The sequence below is a fragment of the Ahaetulla prasina genome, chromosome 4 (assembly GCF_028640845.1).
Source record: "Ahaetulla prasina isolate Xishuangbanna chromosome 4, ASM2864084v1, whole genome shotgun sequence".
NCBI classification, from domain to species: domain Eukaryota; kingdom Metazoa; phylum Chordata; class Lepidosauria; order Squamata; family Colubridae; genus Ahaetulla; species Ahaetulla prasina.
Window position 1 is genome coordinate 149,679,586 of NC_080542.1, and position 20,017 is coordinate 149,699,602.

The window sequence follows — 20,017 nt, forward strand, 5'->3', positions numbered from 1 at the left end:
GCAAGTCCTTTTCCAGATTGTTTCCAAATATAGGGAAGTAATTGAACCAAATCAGTTGCTGGTTAGTCTGAGCACCCATGGGGGAAAGGGAGGGGTGCTCTGGGGGAAGGGAGGCAGGCAGGGGAAAGGAGGCAGTTTTCAAAGCAGGGATGGAAGTAGCAGGTATAGGTTTAACTTCTGGCTCAATATGCTTTGAAAGTTCAAGGCAAGGGGCTGAAGGGACAGCAAGCACAGAGTTTTGATGATCCCGAATTTTATGATTAGGATTTTGTGGGTCATCTATAAGGCCAACGGGAAACATTTGCAAATCCTCTAAGGAAAGCTCTCCCGTTGCCATCGCTCTCTTCAGTCCAGCTGTAAGAGCAGAATGAGACGAGGTCTCCCCATCCGCAGTTGGCGGAGGCGGAGGGGGGGGCAGATGGTGGAGATGTTTCAGTTAAAGAGGCAATGTTGGAGCATTTTACCTCAGGAGATTTTTGCTGCGTGGAGGCATCCTCGTATGGAGGTGGAGACGCAGCGTTGAGCGCCATGGCATCGCTCGAATCTCTGATAGCCTTTTCATAAATCTCCAGGCTATTAACAATTACTTGACAAGTTACAATCAAATCATAATTGGCTTTAGGGGGGTTATTTAAATATTTCAATATACGCCTCCATTTTTTAGATGTAATATCCCCTGAAGGGGGATAAGTGGGATATTTTTGCCAAATGAATTTCAACAATTTGACTAGATCGTTCCCTGAAATTGAGAGTAAAGGTTTGCCATGGTTTATGCAAATAATTTTTGCAGCCTTGACAAGGTCTCCAAGACCTGGGGCTTGGACAACCCTTTCCCCATACTCACTAAGTCTGATGACTGGAATGCCTCACTGGCGAAAGTATGGGGGCGTCAAGTCGAACAACCAGGACCGGGGATCACGTCAGGGTCACCAGTTGTGGCTTTTCTCGCGGCCAGCGGGCTCGCCACGAGATCGTCCGGGCAATCCCCGCGCCGAACGGAGTGAGAACGAAGACACGGAGTCCAATTCTCCTCGGATGAACGAGCCCCGAGCTAGCTCGAGACAACCCTTTTATTAAGATTAGGGGTTGGGGTGGGTTACAGAAGGTAAGCAGGGGAGGTTACATATTAGCATATATTCAACATGTGAACACGTGACTGCAAGCACATCCACAAGCCTATGATTTTGGGAGAAAGATCATGATTCTTGGGAGGAGTTTTACCATGAGGTGGTTCTTTGTTCTCTGCTTATTGCCTACGTGGTACAGCTGCATAGCAATCTACACCGACTACAAGGATATCACTCCCACACGTGTCTAAGGCATTCTACAGTTCTTGAAACATCTTGGCTATAATTGTGTGGGGGAGCTACTTCTTTTGAAGCTCTGTGAAGTAAACTTTATCAGAGAAGGAATGTTCTGTGTTGATACATTTACAGGCAAACATTGCAACCTTGACATCAAACAGATTTCTGCTTACATGATAGAAATTTGCCAGACCTACCTATGCTGATATTTTTGCACATAAGCAATTTCTCAAAACTTGTTCATGCTTATATTTGCACATAAGTAATTTTATAAACAATTTCATAAAGGGGTTCATATGGCATAATATCGCAACATCTGGGTATGGCAGGGGAAGGATACTAAAATCTCCATTCCCTCCCAACTCCAGAACAAAGTTACTGCAAGGAAAATCCCCATTTCCCCCCAGTCAGCTGGGACTCGGGAGGCAGAGAATAGATGGGGGTGGGGCCAGTCAGAATTTTTACTACTGGTTCTCCGAACTACTCAAAATTTCTGCTACTGGTTTTCCAGAACTGGTCAGAACCTGCTGAAACCCACCTCTGGTCTCAATTCTTTGCGCCACACCATAACTTAACATATGGTCTCAATTCATGGTGCCATGTCATAGCTTCAGATATGGTGTCAATCCTCTGTACCGCACTGTAACTTACCATATGGTCTCGATCCTTTGCGACATGCCATAACCTAACGTAGGGTCTTGATCAGTGGTGGGTTGCTACCAGTTCACCTCGGTTTGGGTGAACTGGTAGCAGTGGCGGCGGGAGATTCCAGCCACCCACCTGGACACTTCTGCGCATACACAGAAGCATCGCGCAAGCGCACACGTGCATGGCACAAGCGAACCGGTAGCAAACTATGTTGAAACCCATTACTGGTCTTGATCCTGTGTGCCTGAGGTATACACCCATTTGGAAGATTTTAAAGACTAATGTACAACTGAAACCGGAGGATTTTCTTCTGGGAATAAGTGGACAGACAACAAAAGTGTGGATTTTGTTTAGGCTGCATTAACTGAGAGATAGAATCAAGCTTACAAGAAGCATTAATACTGCTTTCTAAGGTTGTGGCAAGACCATTTAAACCGGTGTGTGTGTGTGTGTGTATCAAACTCGATTTTATCGAGGGCCACATCTGGATTGTGTTTGACCTCAGGATGGGGTGTGGCCAGCTCAATGTCACTTGTGTCGGGGGGCTGGGGTGAAATGCTACTGGATCGGACCGGATCGCACGATCTTGTAGCGATCGTGGCCGATAGTTCAGCAATCTGGTGGCAATGAAGGAAGTAATGTGTTTTTTACCTTCTGTGCATGCACTTCAGAGCCGGTAAGGAAGGTAAGTAGATTTCACCCCTGGTTGGGGGCGCTTGTGACGGCCCAAGCTCTCTGCCAGTGAAAATGGGCTCCAAAGCTCCATTCTGGCTGTGACCATTTCCTGCAGCTCTCTGATGGCGAAAACAGAGCTCGGGAGGGCTGCTGGCGATTTGTGCAAGCTCTGTTTTTGGCTGCGACAGCCTCCTGCAACCTTCTGCCAAACGTGCCTCTCCGAGCTCCATTTTTCACTGGCAGAGGCACTGCAGGCTGGTCTTTCGCTGTTTCCAGGGCGGCCGCGTGGGCCAGATGTAAGAAACCCACTGGCCAGATCAACCCACGGGCCTTGAATTTGACACCCCTGATTTAAACCATGGCCCCTATTCAACAAAAATAAAATTTAATGCAGAGACAAAGTAAGGTTTTACCCCTAGGCAGGGCAGAAACCTGGCTCGAAACAATAACTGGGAGATGGACCTCAAAGTCCTAGTGGATGACCCTGTAAACATGACCCAGCTGTGTGTGGCAGCAGTCGAAAAAGCTAACACCATCCTTGGTTGTCTAAATGGAGGCACAGAAACAAAATCACAGGAAGGATTAGTACTGCTTTGCTAAGCCTTACTAAGGCCCCACCTGGAACACTACATTCCGTTTTGGTCACCACATCACAAAGAAATTGTTGAAACTTTAGGACAAAATGCTGAGAAGAGTAACAAAGTTGAGTAAAGGCCAAGAGACAAAAAAATACGAAGAATGATGGCAGGAATTGGGTATGGCTAGTCTAGAGAAGAGAAGGACTGGGGGGGGGATATGATAGCAGTATTCCAGTATTTGGGGGGCTGCCCCAAAGAAGAGGGGGGTCCACTTATTTTTAAAAGCACCAGATGATGGGTAGAAACTAATCAAGAGAAGCAGCCTGGAATGAAGGAAAAACCTCCTAACGGTGAGGAGAATTAATCGCTGGCACAGCTTGCCACTGGAAAGTGTGGGTGCTCCATCACTGGAGGCTTTCAAGAAGAGACTGGACTAGAAGACCTCCAAAGGTCTCTAGGACCTCCTGTTCAACTAGATGACCTCTAAGATCCCTTCCAACTCTGTTGTTCTATGTTCTGCACAGAGTAGCAGATTTGGAAGGGACCTCGGAGGTCTTCTAGTCCAACCCCCTGCTCAAGCAGAAGGCCCTATAACCATTTCACAGGGTTGGTCCAATCTCTTCTTAAAATCCTCCGTCTAAAAACCTTTAATTTTCACCCCCCACCCCACCCCGTTCATGGCATACATTCGTTGTGAATATGATGCCCCACTTGGGGTGTGTGTGTGTGTCTCTTTAACGACACCCTCCATCACAAATGCCTGCATAAGAGCACAAAAGTGCCTACCGTTCCTGTCCTATTGTTTCCTTCATCGTATCAAATTGATATAGTTGATGCATATTTTTTTTACATATATGTATATATTTTCTTCAAAATATGTTGTTTTATCTATGACAATTGTTTGTGTATACTGTTGTGACAAAAAAACAACAACACACCTCTGTACCCTGGGGGTGGGGGAGGGGAAAGCAGATTGGGTTCCGATCGCTCTCTTCCCCCCCACTCCCCATGCAAACATTCTTGGAGGCGGGGGAGGAGATTCTCCGCTCTTTAAAAAGAACTGCCACCTCTGGCCGCCCCCAAAATGGGGTGGGAATGGAGATTTTGCAGTATCTTTCCCCTGCCACGCCCACCAAGCCACGCCCACAGAACCAATAGTAAAAAAAAAATGGATTTCACCACTGCTCCCCACCCCTCAAGCCTCCCCCCAGCCCCCCTCCCCATTTCTCTGCCAGAGTTTTTTTTTGCCTGCAAGATTCTTCCTTGCATTGCCCCAGCTGGGTGTTTCCAGATTCTCCTTGACTTACGACCACAACATCTTACGTTGTTAAGCGAGACTTTTGTTCTGGGAGGTTTTGCCTCATTCGACAGCCTTCCTTTACCACCGTTGCTAAGTGAATTGCTGCCGTCAATCAGTGAGCGAGCTGGTAGTTAAACAAATCTTGCTCCCCCCCCCATGTCCGCAAGTCGCAAAAGGCGATCCCATCGACTTTGGTCGTAAGGGTGAGTCCCTTGCCAAGTGTCTGGATTTTGATCCCCCTGATCATGGGGAGGCAACGAAGGTCGTAACTTGTGAACACGGATCACAAGTCTGATGCTTCTCAGTGCTGTTGTCCCGTTGAACAGTCGCTGAATGAACTGTCATAAGTCAAGTTTGGGGAGGAGGCAGCCGACCCTTTCCCGCACACCGTGTTGGACGATCGCAACGGACAAAATTGGTGCCTTTCGTATGAAATGAAATTTCGTAATATTATCTGACTGTATGAATCTTTTTTTCGTTCTTTTTGTCGGAAGAGCGGCCGGATGCTGAGATCAGTGACGAATAAATTAAAGGCGGAAGTGGGACTAGACGTCCAAGGTCCCTTCCAGATTCTGTCCAGGTGGTCCTTGCCTTAATGACCAGAATTTCCAGTTGTGAAGCAAACTGTGCGGCTTCCGCAATTGGCCTGGTCAGGGTTTTTCCCCCCAGGACTTTGTGACTTCCGACGGTCACTGAATGAACGGTCATAATTTGAGGACAGCTTTGTAAATATGTATGACAACGTGGCAACCAGGTTTCTGGTTGTTTGTTTGAAAGGTGGGTGGCTTGAGGGATTGGGGTCCTCCAGCTTTCAGGTCTAGCAAAGTGGGGGGGGGGCTTCCACAGTCCTCGATGTACGACCGCAGTTGAGCCCCACATTTCGGTTGTTAGCCGAGACATTTGTTACCGTGAGTTTTGCCCCTTTTGCTCACCTCTCTTGCCACCGTTGTTAAGCGAATCCTGTGGGGCTCAGTTAGTCACACGGTTGTTAAGTGAGGCTGCTTCCCATTGACTTTTGCTTGCTCAGTGGGTCGCGTGACCCTGGTCACTGCAATGGTTGTAAGTGTGTGGAAAGGTCACAGGTCCCTTTTCGCCACTTTGAACGGTTGCTAAGTGAACGGTCACAAATTGAGGACTGCCTGACCCCGCGATTCATACAGCAACCCCAGGGCTGACTCACTTAACAACCGTCTCGTTTAACGATCAAAATGTTGGCCTTGATTGTGGTCGTGAGTTGCGGAATACCTGTAATTGTTTTTGTTGTTCGCAGGGACCAAGATTTGGAAAGCGTCGTCCGTGAAAGACGGGAAATGGCCCCTCCACAGCCTCAGGAGGCACATCGTATATCCAAGCAAATCTGCCTTTTTAGCAAATCTGGCCCAGGGTTCAATCCAGTATCCAGTCCAATGGCTGCCGCTTCTGGTCTGTTGGGCAGGTCGAATTCTTTACCAGTTGGGTAACGTTCTGCTTCTCCAGATTGTCCTCGACTTACAACCACCACGGAGCCTCAAATTTCCATCGCTAAGCAGATTGATCGAAGCTTGGTAACTTTCCCAAACGGCACGATAAACTACAGGTAGTCCTCGACTTACGACCACTGTGGAACCCCATATTTCCATCACCAGGCAAGTTTGGCCTCATGGTACCACCTTTCTTGCCACTGTTGTTAAGTGAATCAGTCTACCCCAGTGACTGCTTCTCAGAAGGTCACAAAGGGGGAATCACGTGATCCCGGGATGCTGCTCCGGTCGTAAATATAAGTCAGTTGCCAAGCATCCAAGTCAGGGGTGTCAACTTTACGGCATCACGTGACCTATCACAATTTTTTCCCCCTTCGCTAAACCGGGCATGGGCGTGGCCCTCATGTGACGCATCTGGCCCGCAGGCCGTGAGTTTTGACGGCTCTGATCCAAATTCTGCTCTGTTGTAATTTCAGACGGTCACTAAAGGAGCTGCTGTAAGTCGAGGACAAAGTCTAAGACTAGACTTAACGACCCAAAATTTCCATTACAATGCGAGTTGTGCCATTTTACCACCTTTCCAGCCACAGTTGTTAAGGGAATTGGGCTTCCCCATTGATGTGGCATGTCAGAAGGTCGCCAGATGGGACCCCTTCATGCGAGACACTACCACCGTCATAAATACGAGTCAGCTGACAAGTGTCTGAATTTCAATCCTGGGACCGCGGGGATGCTACAACAGTTGTACGCGTGAAAAGATTCATTGGTCCCTTTTCCCCCCAGCGCCGTTGAGACTTTGGAGTGTGACTAAACAAACGGTTGTAAGTTGAGGACTATCTGTACTCCTTTTTTAAAGGGGGTGGTGGTTCCTGAGAAGCGACTGAATTGTTGCGTGTTGTGGTTTGGCTAGCTACATCTGGGCCAAGTCATGCCATGACTGCCCTCCATGTAATCTCTCGACGCCTCTGACGGTTTTTTGTTTCTAACCGAGTCTTTTGTTTCAGAACTTTCTGGAAGCCCTGGAAAGGAGTGGAGCAGGTAAGATGGGACCTCAGAGGGGTCTTGTGGGGAGGGGGACCCTTCATGGGTGTTTTGCTCTTTTTTTCAAAATAGCTTTTGTGTGCCGTGAGATTAAAACAACACAGGACTGAACAAATAATTTTTCCCAGGGGCCAGATGACAAACCAACATTTTGGTTAAGCAAGACAGTTGCTTTGTGAGTCATGCCCAATTTCCCCCCTTTTTTTTGGTTGAGGGCTGTTAACCGAATCAAGGCTGTGAAGGTAACACACACACACACATACAGATAGTCCTCGAGTTACAACAGTTTGTTTAGTGACCATTTGAAATGACAGCAAAATACCGAGTTATGATCCTTTTTCACTCTTACGACCGTTGTGGCATCCCCATGGCCATGTGATTTACCTTTGCATGCTTGACAACTGGTTCACATTTATGACGGTTGCAGTGTCCTGGGGTCAGGCGATCCCCTTTTGCGACCATCTGACAAGCAACGTCCATGGGGAAAACAGATTCACTTAACAACAGTATGGCTAATTAAACAACTGCAGGGATTCACTTAACAAATGTGGCCAGAAAAGTCATAAAATGGAGCAAAACTCACTTAACAACAGAAATTTTGGGCTCAATTATGTTCACAAATTGAAGACTACCCTGTTTCCCTTAAAATAAGACATCCTCTGATAATAAGACCAATTGGACTTTTGAGTGCATGCACTAAAACAAGCCCCTCTCAAAAAATAAGCCCTCCCCAAAAATATTTAAACGCAAGCGCAGCCGGTCCCCACCATTTCCTCTGGTTAGGGTTAGGGAGACAGAGCTGGAAATCTCTGGTAAATGGCAAGAGGAACGCCGTCTTGCTCCACATGCCCCAAAATAATAAGACATCCCCAAAATTAAGGCCAATTAAGGGTTCAAAAAAAAAATAAGACAGGGTCTTATTTTCGGGGAAACATGGTACTTATAATGGCAATCCACCCAGGGCAGACAGGGACAGCCAAAGGACCCAATGTGTCCCGGGGACCATAAAATACCCTGATCTGCACTAACATGTAATTATCTTGAAAAGCCAAAATCAAGGGCAGGCAGTCCTCGATTTACAACCACAATTGAATCCCAAATTTCTTGCTAAGTGAGACATTTCTTAAATGAGTTTTGCCCCATTATACGAGCTGCGAATCACTGCAGTGGTTAAGCAAGTCACACGATTGTTAAGTGACTTCCCCATCAATGCGGCTGGTCAGAAGGTCGCAAAAGAGGGAACACGTGACCCTGCAATGCTGCAACCGTCATAAGTATAAACCAGTTTGATCATGTGACCACGGGGATGCTGAAACGGTTGGAAGCGTGAAAAATGGTCCCGAGTCATTTTTTTTAGTGCCGTGGTAACTTTGGTCACTAAATGAATGGTCGTAAGTTGAGGGCTATCTGTATTTCCAATCGCAATCAGTAAGGAATTGTGGATTCTTTTTTAATGGACCTCAGCAATTCTGTGTCTTCAACACTTGCAGAGGCATTCCGGCTGATCTTGGTTGGAAAATCCGAAGGAGGGAAGAGTGCCACAGGCAACACCATCCTCGGCCGGAGAGAGTTTGAGTCCATCTTGACAGCAAAGACCACCACCCTGAAGTGCCAAAGGGGGCAGGGTAGCTGGCAGGGCACAATGGTCTCCGTGGTTGACACGCCTGCCATGTTTGATTCTGAAAACTACAATGAGATAGTGCGACGTGAGGTCATGGCTTGCATCGAACTCTCCCAGCCCGGCCCGCATGCCCTCATTTTGGCAACCCAGATGGGACGGTTCACTGCGGAAGATGTGACCGCTGCAAAATGTGTCTGGGATATCTTTGGGGCTGAGTCCACCAGGCACACGATTGTCCTGTTCACCTGCGTGGAGGATTTGGGTGGGGACCCCTTGCAGGAGTATATCCAAAAGTCCGACAACAGGAATCTGCGGGACCTGATCCAGCAGTGCGGGAATCGCTTCTGCGGGTTCAACAACAAGGCATCAGGAGCCGAGCAGGAGAGGCAGGTCTCAGAACTGATGGAGATGATGCAGAGAACCGTTTTGGAGAGCGGGGGGAGATACTATCACAACCAGCTGTACTTGGAGCCCAACTTATGTGATGAACACATCAAGGTGTTCATAGATCGGAACAAAACATCCCAGAGAAAATTGGAAAGAAGTTGGCTGCGTAATCGTTATTGTGTTGCTGGACACTTTGTAGTTATTCTGTTTTTAATTCTTCTTGTGATATATTTTTCTTAAGGTTTTCTCCTTTCTAAACGTCAGATTATCATACGTGCAATAAAAAGGGCTATTCAAAATTTGTGCTTGTGCGTTTGCATACAGCAGGGGCCCCCAAACCCCCATGGGAACTGGGGACCACGCAAGTGAACAAAGCTTGTGAAACCACACACACACACACACACACACACACACACACACACACACACGGTCCATGGAACAATTGTCTTCTACAAAGGTGGTGTCCAAAAGGTTGGGGACCATTGATATACAGCATAGTGTGAAACTCGATCGTGTTGTGGGTCATATCGCAACATTTTTTGCCTTTGCTGAGCCATATCCAGCCTGCGGGGTGCCAGTTTGACAGGCCTGGACAGCCCTACAGGTAATCCTCAATTTACAACCGTTCATTTAGTGACCGTTCATAGTTACAACAGTGTCGAAAAAGTGATTTACAACCATTTTTCATACATAACGACCATTATAGCATCCCCACGGTCATGCGATCAAGATTTGGGCTCCTGACAACTGACTTATTGGCAATGGGAAAGCCGGATTCATTTAAATGGGTTTCTGTCTTCCCAGTGGCAGTGAGTCACTTCATCACCACAGCCAGAAAGGTCGTCATACGGGGCAAAACTCAATAACTGCCCCAGCGGGGGAAAATTTAGGCTCCTTTGTGGTCGCAAAAGAAGCTAAATAATCATTGCAGGAACCGAAATATCGGAGCTAAACTGGGACGAGGATTACTGGTAATTCAGAGTTTAACGACCACAATGGAGCCCGACCTTCCTGTTGTTAAGTGCAACATTTATTAGATGAGCTTTATCCCATCTAACGACCTTGCTTGCCCCCGTTGTGAAGTGAATTCCTGCTGTTCTTAAGTTTGGCGCCTGGCCGTTAAGTGAACCTGGCTTCCACCATTGACTTTGCTTGTCAGATGATTAAGTGAATCATGCCGTCTTCACACCAATCCGGCTCCCTCTGTTGGCACAATCGGGTGGCAGTCATTCGCTTGAGACACACCTCACTTAGCGACGTCAATTTTGGATTCCACTGCGGTCGTAAATTGAGGATTTCTGGGTTCGAAGGAGTGGGATTGAGGCAATGAATTGTTTTATGCCATTGGATTGATAGATACATTGTTAGGACCTGCAAGATAAAACATTGGTAGGCCTCTACTTATGGCCAAAATGGCGCCCAAACGTTCTGCTGCTAAGCAAGACAACGGTTCAGAGAACTTTGCCCCATGTTTCCGCCTTCCTATCGGTAGTCCTCAACGTACGGCCCCAATGGAGTCCAAACATTCCATCGCTAAGCAAGACAACGGTGAAGTGAGCTTCACCCCATGTTACAACCTTCCTTGTTCAAACTGCTAAGAGAATCGTGGCCTTTGTTAAGTTTATAACATGGTTGTTACAGGGAGCAAGGCTTCCTTCTCAGCTTGTCGGAAGGTCACAAAAGGGTTTATAACCTAACTGAGTCAGCTGCCAAGGGTTGGGGAGGGTCAAAGGACTCTGGAAGCCCACCCAGGCTGTGGAAGTCCTTCACATCCAAACTCAGTGCTGCCCCTTTCTAGCTAGTGTCATGGCAGCCTAGTTAGAATAGTTAGAATAGAAAAGAGCTGGAAGGGACCTCAGAGGTCTTCTAGTCCAGCCTTCTGCTCAAGCTGGAGACCCTTACAGAATCATGGAATAATAGAGTTGGAAGGGACCGTGTAGGTCATCTAGTCCCACCCTCTGCTCAAGCTGGAGACCCTTACAGAATAATAGAGTTTGAAGGGACCTCAGAGATCATCAAGTCCAGCCTCCTGCTCAGGCTGGAGACCCTTACAGAATCATAGAATTACAGAGCTTGAAGTGACCTCAGAGATCATCTAGTCCAGCCCCTGCCTGAGCAGGAGACCCTTACAAAATCATAGAATAACAGAGTTGGAGCATCCACAATTTCTGAAGGCAGTTCCACTAGTTGGAAAAGAGTAAGTGGTGTGTGTGGGTGTGTGGGTGTTTGTGTGTGAAAAGCAGGGGTGTCCTGGAGAGCAAACCTCAATGAGGACTAGTCCCATTTGCTGCCCTTGGTGGGGCTTCTGAATGTCCCACTCGAGTCAATTGCAAACTGACTCTCATCTAATGGGCGTGGTGCTTGAAGTAGGAGGGATGGGGGGGTCCCCTTAGCCTCGGAGACCCCCCTCCCACAACATCCGACTCTGGGGCTGCCGTTACTTATGGCAAAGGGGTGAGCAGTGGAACATGGGCACCCCCGTCCCTCTCCACTGGGCAGTCCAGATGTGCCACTTCGCCTGCAACTTGTGGGGAGGGGGGGCGTTTCTGAACTGCTTGGGGTGGGAAGGGAGAAAGCGGCTCTGGCTTTTGCAGGGTGGGAGGGGAAAGCGGAAACAACCATCTTTCTGCAGTTCAAAGATAAGGGGAGAAATGCCCCTCTTGGAAAAATGCCCCCCCCCTCGTTGGACGTGATTGCCGGAAAGTACATAGCCCCCCCCCCCCCCCAGCTTTTGCTTTCTACTGGCTGCTTGCCTGGATCACCAAGCGGGACTGGCCTGATTTTTAAATTTTTAAAATTTAAATTTTAACCTTTTGTAATTTTATATGGGCTATTTTAGGTTGGGTCAATTGACGGTTTTAATTCGGCCATTATTGAATATGTATTTTAAATTGATATTTTAACTTTGTATACTTTATTGTTTTTATCTTTGGCTGTACACCGCCCTGAGTCCACCGCCCTTTTTATACCTGAGGCGGTATAACAATTTAAATAAATAAATAATAAAATCTGGAGGGCAGGATGGGTGGGGTGAGGTGGGGAAGATCTCTATCCCCACACACACACACACATACCGGCGGATTCGGTTAGGGGTGAGACTCGGGAAGGAGGACGTTTGGGGTGGGGGAGAAGGGGCTGAGAGACAGACTGGGGAGAGGACAAGCGGAGCACGGAAATCCGCGCAGAGCCTTGAGGCCATCCAGCCCAGCCCCTCCCCAGGGCGAGGGGTTTTTGTCTTCACCGTTCGTGCCTCCAGCTGAAATGGTCATTTCTGTTTGAGGGATTGGACAGACAAATGGTCTAGGGACTCCTGCTCCAGCAGGGGGTTGAACTAGATGACCTCCAAGGTCTGGATGACCTCAAAGTCTGCTATTCTAGGATTCTGTAAGGGGCTCCTGCTCGAGCAGGGGGTTGGACTAGATGACCTCCAAGGTCCCTTGCAAGATTCTAGGATTCTGCAAGGGTTCTGTAAGTGTATGATTCTGTTAGGGGCTCCTCGTTGAGCAGAGGGTTCGACTAGAAGACTTCCGAGGTCCCTTAGCTCTCTTCTGACTGATCGATTGACAGCCCGGCCTGCCTGGTTCTCAAACCAGGAGACGGAGAAATGAGAAGCGCTCTCTCGTCTTCTGGTTTTTGTCCTCCTTCCTGTTTCCCGTGTTCTTTTTTCCGACCGTGGCTCAAAGTGAAACCGAAAGAGCGGAGTAAGGAGCACTGGGAGCGCGCCTCGTTTCTTCAGGTTGCTCGGTCAAGCCAGGAGAGAGGCAACGAGGCATCCGACCGGCTCTCCCCCGATGTAGGTGTGTTCGCCAACCGGGGAGGATGGGGGGAAAGAAGCGTGTGTGTCTGTGTGTTGGAATGGGGTGGGGTGCCCGTCCTCCCCCTCCCACAGAGGGGCGTTGGGTCGATCTGGAAGATGCGATGTGGGGGGGGGGGAGGTCTTGGGGAACCGCTTCCAGCCGCTTTGTCCTCGTTCCAGGTTGGGTTGCCGCAGCGTCTGGAGCTTTCGCGGGCATCTGAGGTTGGGAGGATGGCCGGTCCCTCCTTTCTTTGGGCGGGATGTTTTGGGGAGACCCCACCGCCACCAACGACGAAGCAGGAAGAGAGAAGAGTCGGGGGTGGGGAGGGGGAGGAGGGGCCGTCCCGGTTTCTCAAAGGATTCCGCTGGTTTTTTGTTTAAAAAGGGGGTTGAACTAGAAGACCTCCGAGGTCCCTTTCAACTCTGTGATTCTGTAAGGGTCTCCTGTGTGTAGTTGAATTAGACTAACTCAACTACATATGCTAGTTCTGTGGCTGCACAGGAAATAGGCACGGGAAGGGTTTTGTGGCTCCGGGTGTTTTTCAAATGGCTCTTTGAGTGTTTAAGGTTGCAGACCCCTGAGCTAGCATCGCAGTATGTCTGTCCTATGCTTCTTCTCTCTTTCCACTACTACAATATAACAATTAAAAATTCATTTTAATTTAAAAGGCTATAAAAACACTATCATTACTATGTTGTCTACTTTCCCTTTCCCATTTATAACTCTATCTTATGTATACTCTCCAGCTCCCCTCCCCCTTGTCATCCCCTTCTAACTCCCCCTCCTCTGCCTCCTCCCCTTCCTCTTTCTTTCTGTTCTTCCTTCCCCTCCCTCTTCATCTCCTCCTCCCTTTCCTGCTCTCTTCCCCCTCCTCAACTTTCTCTTCCTCCCTGGCCTTCCTCATCCCCTCTCCTTCCCCTTTTGCTTCTCCTCTTCTTCCTCATCCTCCCCCTCCTCCCCCCCCCTTGGCTCATGCCCGGCATCCACAGATCCCAATTAAGCAAATCCCAAGACAAGAATTCCATTTTACTCCAATTTATTCAGAAGGGTCTGATAACAGTCTGTTTCTTCACAGACAGAACTCTGGACATCCACTTCCATTTTCTTCTATAAGAAGAAGAAATCTTCTATATCAAAAGAAAATTCAAAAGAAAAGTCGAGATTGGGTAGGAGAAACACATCCTTCTCTTTGCATAGGAAATCCGTTACCCAAAATGAAACATGTTACCTAGAATGCCATACAGATAGTCCTCAACTTACAGCCACAACTGAGCCCCCAATTTGCGTTGCTGAGTGGGACGTTTCTTAGGTGAGCTTGTCTCCCCCTTTTACATTTCTCCTCACCGTTGTTCACTAAATCCCCCCCCCCTGGTCGTTCAATTCGTTCCCCCCCCCCCGGTCGTTAAGCGAATCCAGTTTCCTTGTGGACTTTGCCTCATTGGAAGATCGCAAAAAGGGATTGTGTGACACACACGGGCCACTGCCCCCGTCATAAATGTGAGTCCCCGGTCAAGCATCTGTGAACGAGGGGAATGCTGCAAAGGTCATAACTGTGAAAAATGGTGCTCAGTCACATTTTCCCCCGTGCCGTGGTAACTTTGAGAGGTCGCTAAATGAACTGTCATAAGCAGAGGACTACCTGCAATAGGGACTGCTTTCCCGCCTTTTTCTTCTCCTGTCTTCTGTAGGCAGTTGGATTTTACCTCAGGGTGTGCCCGGGTGCCTGACTAACGGGTCTTCTTTCTCTCTGGAGGATGACAAAGATCTCCGTGAATTAGACAAGAAGTCTTTAAAATGCTACAAGCTAATTGCACCCAGGCTGTGTGAGTGGCCGGGCACTGTGCACGCCTCTGCTCACATGCACAGCCCCCCTCGTGCGAGCCTCGTCCCAGACCCTTGTGCCCCCTCATGCTAGCCTCGTCATGGGTGCCTGCAGCCTCCTGTGCTTTCCTGCCCCACAAAATCACCTTTTCATCCTCCCCTGCCAACCCAGAAAGGTTGGGGACCCCTGCCCTATCTCATATCTTATCTTATCCTATCTCATATCCTCCTCATATCTCACCATCTCTTTCTATCTCGTGTCCACCGTGTATCTTCTTTTATTATCTTATCTGAATCTTTTTTTATCTTATCATTTCCAGTGCCATTTACAAAGGAAAAGAGTGGGCTGTGAGGGGTTTGAAACCAGGCTGTGGAAACAGCACACATGCACACCCTCCATTGAAGCAAGCGGCAGGCGTACACATACTGGTCACACAAATGCTGCGTACGCATGCCGGCCACTCACGCGGAACATCCACTCTCCCTCCGCTGCCAATCTGCAATCTGCTGGAAATGTTGGGGAACTCTGGTGAAACGGGGGTGGGGACACAATTCTGCTGCCCGTGGGAAAGATGGAGGAAGATCTTCAAAAATGAGAACCTGCTTCTCTCATCGGCTTTCAGGAAAGGTGACCAAGACCCTCGGCTGATACCTCCAGGCCCGTTTTGGCAGGCCAAGGAAAAAGGAGAGGCGCCAAGGACACCAGAATGAAAACGTATTCCTGCACATCTGCAATGGTTTGAATAAAGGGGAATAAAAAATATAAGTAGTCCTCAACTTACAACAGGTACAAAGCTACAACGGTGCAGAAAAAAGTGTGACTTGGGTCCATCCAGCCTGACGACCGTTGCAGCATTCCCATGCTCAAAATTCAGACCTCGGCAACTGACTCACATTTATGTCAAGTGATTCCCTCCTTTGCTGAAAAGCAAAATCAACAGGGAAGCCCGATTCACTTCAGAACTGTTTTGACAATGATGGCGATTCGACTCGCCAAACAACGGTGACCAGAAAGGTCGTAAAACTGGGGCCAAGCTCCGTTCAGAAATGTGCCCATTAGCCACAGAAATTTGGGGCTCCACTGCGGTCATAAATCAAGGACTAGCTGTCCATCATTTTTGTGACTTGGAGGCAAAAGAAAGTTGGGATTCGAACACTTAAGAGAAGAAGTATTCAAATAATGCGACAAATACATTTCTCAGGAAGGAAAAAACCTGTCCACCAACACAAAAGGCCAACCAGAGTGGAAGGAAGAAGACCAAGAGGATGTGGATGATGCTTCGGGATGGCTTTCGGTTCTGCTCAATGAACATCCGGATGTGCTCAACTCGTAAGTTGGGCTCGAGATACAGCCGGTTGACATAGTATCTCCCGCTGTTCTGGAAAAGGGTTTTCTGCACCATCACCATCAGCTCCGAGACCTGCCTCACCCGCTCGGCTGCTGTAGCCTTGTTGTTGAACCCGCAGAAGCGTTTCCTGCACCGCCAGATCAGGTCACGCAGATTCCTGTTGCCGGACATACGGACGTACTCCTGCAGGGGGGCCCCATCCAAATCCTCCACGCAGGTGAAGAGGACAATCATATGCCTGATGCACTTAGCCCCAAAGATATCCCGGACACACTTCAAGGCGGCTGTGTCTTTGGCGGTGAAGCGTCCCACCTGGGTTACCAAGATGAAGGCGTGGGGGCCGGGACAGGAGAGCTGAATGCAAGCCATGATCTCACGTCGCACAATCTCCGTGTAGTTGTCAACATCAAACATGGCGGGTGTGTCGACCACGGAGAGCTTCATGCCCTGCCAGGTTCCCCGCTCCCTTTGGCACTTCAGGGTGGTGGTTTTTGCAGCCGATTCGAACACTTTCCGGCCAAGGATAGTGTTGCCCGTGGCACTCCTCCCGCCTCCGGACTTTCCAACCAGGACCAGCCGGAGTTCAGCATCCGCCCCTGCGAGTTTGGAAAACAATGTTACAGAAATGCTGACATCCATTGTAACCCTGGAGTGCTGTTGTTCCTTCCTTCCACCCTCCCTCCATCACACTACTCAGCTAGTCCTCAATTTATGACTACAATTAAGCTCCAGATCTGTGTTGCTAAGCGAGACAGTTAAGTGACCTTTTGCCCCACTTTACAACATTCCTTGCCCTGGTTGTTAAGTGAATCACTGCGGTTGTTAAGTTAGTGACACAGTTCTTAAGTGAATCTGGCTTGCCCACTGACTTTGCTTGTCCAAAGGTCACAAACAAGGATCATGTAACCCTGGGACTCTGCTACCGTCATGAATACAAGTCCGCTGCCAAGCACCTGAATTTTGGTGACCGCGGTTACATCCGTTTTTTTCAGTCACTAAATGAACTGTTATAAGTTGAGGGCTTTCTGTAGACCATTTCTGTTTTCAGGGTGTTACTGGGTGGATCTGTAACAGATTGAAGGAGGAGCCACTCCTGGCTGAACAGGATTGGGCCATCGGTTTCCTCCATATTTACTCATGGTAATTAAGGAGGGGTCAGTACAGTGGTGGGTTGCTAGAGGTTCATCCCAGTTTAGGCAAACTCGTAGCAGTGGCGGCGGGAGGCTCCACCCACCTGCCCAGACATTATCAAATACGATCTGTGTGAGCGAACCTGTAGCAAAGGTAAGTGAAACCCAACCCTGGCCCAGGATTAGTGAAGGAAAGGGTTGGGGGGCAGGCTGGGAGTGTGGGGAGAGCAGGAATAGTTCTTTTGGAACTCAGAAAATGAGGTAAACAGGGAAAATTGCCCTGGAATAATCAAACCAAGATAGCCTGAGTTCAGTTCTGATGTTAGCCACGAAAGCTAGTTTGGAATTCACTGGGTGGCAGTGAATTGTAGTCCTGCCTTAGGCATGAAAGCCAGCTGGGTGACTTTGGACCTACATACCCCTCCCTCCCTCTCAGCCCAGCCCACCTCACAGGGTTGTTTTGGGGCAATTAAGAGGAGGAAGGTTTGTTTGATATCTTCATCACCTTGAGTTATCAGAATGATTAAGGCAGGCTATAAATTAAATAAAAATTAATGAGGGGTGAGAAAGGGTTGACTTGCACTGTCCTTCCTTCCGTCCTTCCTTCCTTTTCTCCTTCCTTCCCTCCCTTTTTCTTTGTTTTTCTTCCTTCCTTCCCTCCCTCCTTTTTTCTTTTTTCCCCCTTTTCTTCCCATCTTTCTTTTCTTCCTTCCTTTTTCTCTTTCCTCCCCCTCCCTCTCTCCTTTTTCTTCCTTCTTTTTTCTTCCTTCCCTCCCTTTTTCTTCCTTTCCCTCCTTCCTTTTTGTTTTTCTCCTCCTCCTCCCTCCCCTCCTTTCTTATTTTTCTCCTTTCTCCTTTCTTTCCTTCCTTCTTTCCTCCCCCTCCTTCTTTTTCTCCTTTTTCCTCCTTTCTTTCCCCCTCCCTCCATTGTTCTCTTGACCTTCCTTCCTTCCTCTTTCTCCTTTCTCTTCCCTTTCCTACCTTTTCCCCTTCTCCCAGGTTTCCCAAAAAATATCCAGGATTTTACCTCTCTCGGTGTCCATCCCTCTTCCAAGATCACTTCAGTTCTCTCACTCCTCAAAATTCCTGTGGAGAGAAAGCAGAACCCAAAGCGATTTCTCTCTCTCTCTCTCTCTTTTCCTACTTGAGTAATGGGCACCAGAGGAGGGTTTGGTGGGGTCCGCCCTTCCACCTGTGAACAGTCAGCCACAGAGCCAAGCCTCCCTCGGTGACCCCCAAAGCCGCTCTGCCGGGCTCCCTTTGAAGGAGCGAGACCCAGAGCCCAGCAGACTCCGTCTCTAGCACCCTCCACCTTAGAGACCCCAGACCCATTTCCCTGCCCTGCCGATCTTCCGGACCCCCACCACAGCCCCCTTTGCAAAGCAGCTACGGGATGCTTCAGAGGAAATCCAGCGCAGGGCAGCGGGATGCGCCAGGCTCCCAGGACTCCCCTCCTTGGGGAGGAGAAGACCCCCACCCAATATACCTCGCTCCTCCAGCCCCCTTCCCCGAGGTCCAGCTTCGGCTCCGGAAAAGCGGCTGCGCCGGGGAGCCGGGGAGCCCTGGGAATAGGGGAGAGCTGGGCGGGGTCCTCTTCTCCCTCCCCTCCTTTTTCTTATTTTTCTCCTTTCTCCTTTTTCTTCCTTCCTTCCTCCCCTCCTTCTTTTCTCCTTTTCCTCCTTTCTTTCCCCCTCCCTCCATTGTTCTCTTGACCTTCCTTCCTTCCTTCCTTCCTTCCTTCCTTCCTTCCTTCCTTCCTTCCTTCCTCTTTCTCCTTTCTCTTCCCTTTCCTACCTTTTCCCCTTCTCCCAGGTTTCCCAAAAAATATCCAGGATTTTACCTCTCTGGGTGTCCATCCCTCCTCCAAGATCACTTCAGTTCTCTCACTCCTCAAAATTCCTGTGGAGAGAAAGCAGAACCCAAAGCGATTTCTCTCTCTCTCTCTCTCTTTTCCTACTTGAGTAATGGGCACCAGAGGAGGGTTTGGTGGGGTCCGCCCTTCCACCTGTGAACAGTCAGCCACAGAGCCAAGCCTCCCTCGGTGACCCCCAAAGCCGCTCTGCCGGGCTCCCTTTGAAGGAGCGAGACCCAGAGCCCAGCAGACTCCGTCTCTAGCACCCTCCACCTTAGAGACCCCAGACCCATTTCCCTGCCCTGCCGATCTTCCGGACCCCCACCACAGCCCCCTTTGCAAAGCAGCTACGGGATGCTTCAGAGGAAATCCAGCGCAGGGCAGCGGGATGCGCCAGGCTCCCAGGACTCCCCTCCTTGGGGAGGAGAAGACCCCCACCCAATATACCTCGCTCCTCCAGCCCCCTTCCCCGAGGTCCAGCTTCGGCTCCGGAAAAGCGGCTGCGCCGGGGAGCCCTGGGAATAGGGGGGAGCTGGGCGGGGTCCTCTTCTCCCTCCCCCTCCCGTTGTCTTCCGGTTGAGCCGCCCCCAGACCCATGTCAGCCCTGAGGGGCTTCCTACCAGATCCAGGAGAGAGCGAGAGAGGCGCTTTGCCCTGACCGGAGATCGCGCAGCGGATCGAGCAGGCGGACGACGGAAGGCTCGATTGCTCAAGAGCCTCTCCCCCGCCACGCCCCACGCCCCACGCCCCACAGCTGGACGATTCGCGGGGAGCACGTGACTCCCGAGCCGAAAGTGAAAATGGAGAGGAAGGAGTGGCGGCCGGGCGGGGCAGCGGAAGAGCAACGGGGAGGGGAAGGCTGCCGGGGGTGGGAATGGAGGGGGTCCCATATATCAAAGGCGAGGGAACAGCCGGGGGTCAGCCGTGGCTCGCTCGCTCTTTCTTTTTCTTTCTTTTTCCCTTCCCTTCTTCCCTCCCCTCCCTCTTTTTTTCTTTTTATTCCTTTCCTTTCCTTTCCAACTTTCCATGTCTCGTTTTTCTTTGAGAAAGAAAG

At 49.4% G+C, this 20,017-nt stretch overlaps 2 protein-coding genes across 4 annotated transcripts; one reads left to right on the forward strand and one right to left on the reverse strand.

Moving 5' to 3' along the window:
* Positions 1-880: 880 nt before the first annotated feature.
* LOC131198299 (GTPase IMAP family member 3-like) lies at positions 881-13,031 on the forward strand. Its single transcript, XM_058182787.1, has 5 exons — positions 881-1,000; positions 6,970-7,003; positions 8,497-9,171; positions 12,698-12,811; positions 12,991-13,031. Exons 1-5 carry the CDS (start codon positions 881-883, stop codon positions 13,029-13,031), a joined length of 984 nt encoding a protein of 327 aa, XP_058038770.1.
* Positions 13,032-14,222: 1,191 nt separating this feature from the next.
* Positions 14,223-19,673, reverse strand: LOC131196535 (GTPase IMAP family member 5-like). 3 transcript variants are annotated; one of them, XM_058179388.1, is made up of 3 exons: positions 19,584-19,673; positions 18,139-18,197; positions 14,223-16,577 (listed from the first exon to the last, which is right to left on the reverse strand). In XM_058179388.1, the coding sequence occupies exons 2-3, from the start codon at positions 18,152-18,154 to the stop codon at positions 15,790-15,792; spliced, it is 804 nt and encodes a 267-aa protein (XP_058035371.1). In that variant the 5' UTR covers positions 18,155-18,197; positions 19,584-19,673; the 3' UTR covers positions 14,223-15,789. The 3 variants fall into 3 exon arrangements, with proteins under 3 accessions (XP_058035371.1, XP_058035370.1, XP_058035373.1); XM_058179387.1 differs by lacking the exon at positions 18,139-18,197 and adding an exon at positions 18,952-19,010 and having other exon boundaries at positions 19,584-19,660; XM_058179390.1 differs by lacking the exon at positions 19,584-19,673 and adding an exon at positions 18,598-18,686.
* Positions 19,674-20,017: the final 344 nt, after the last annotated feature.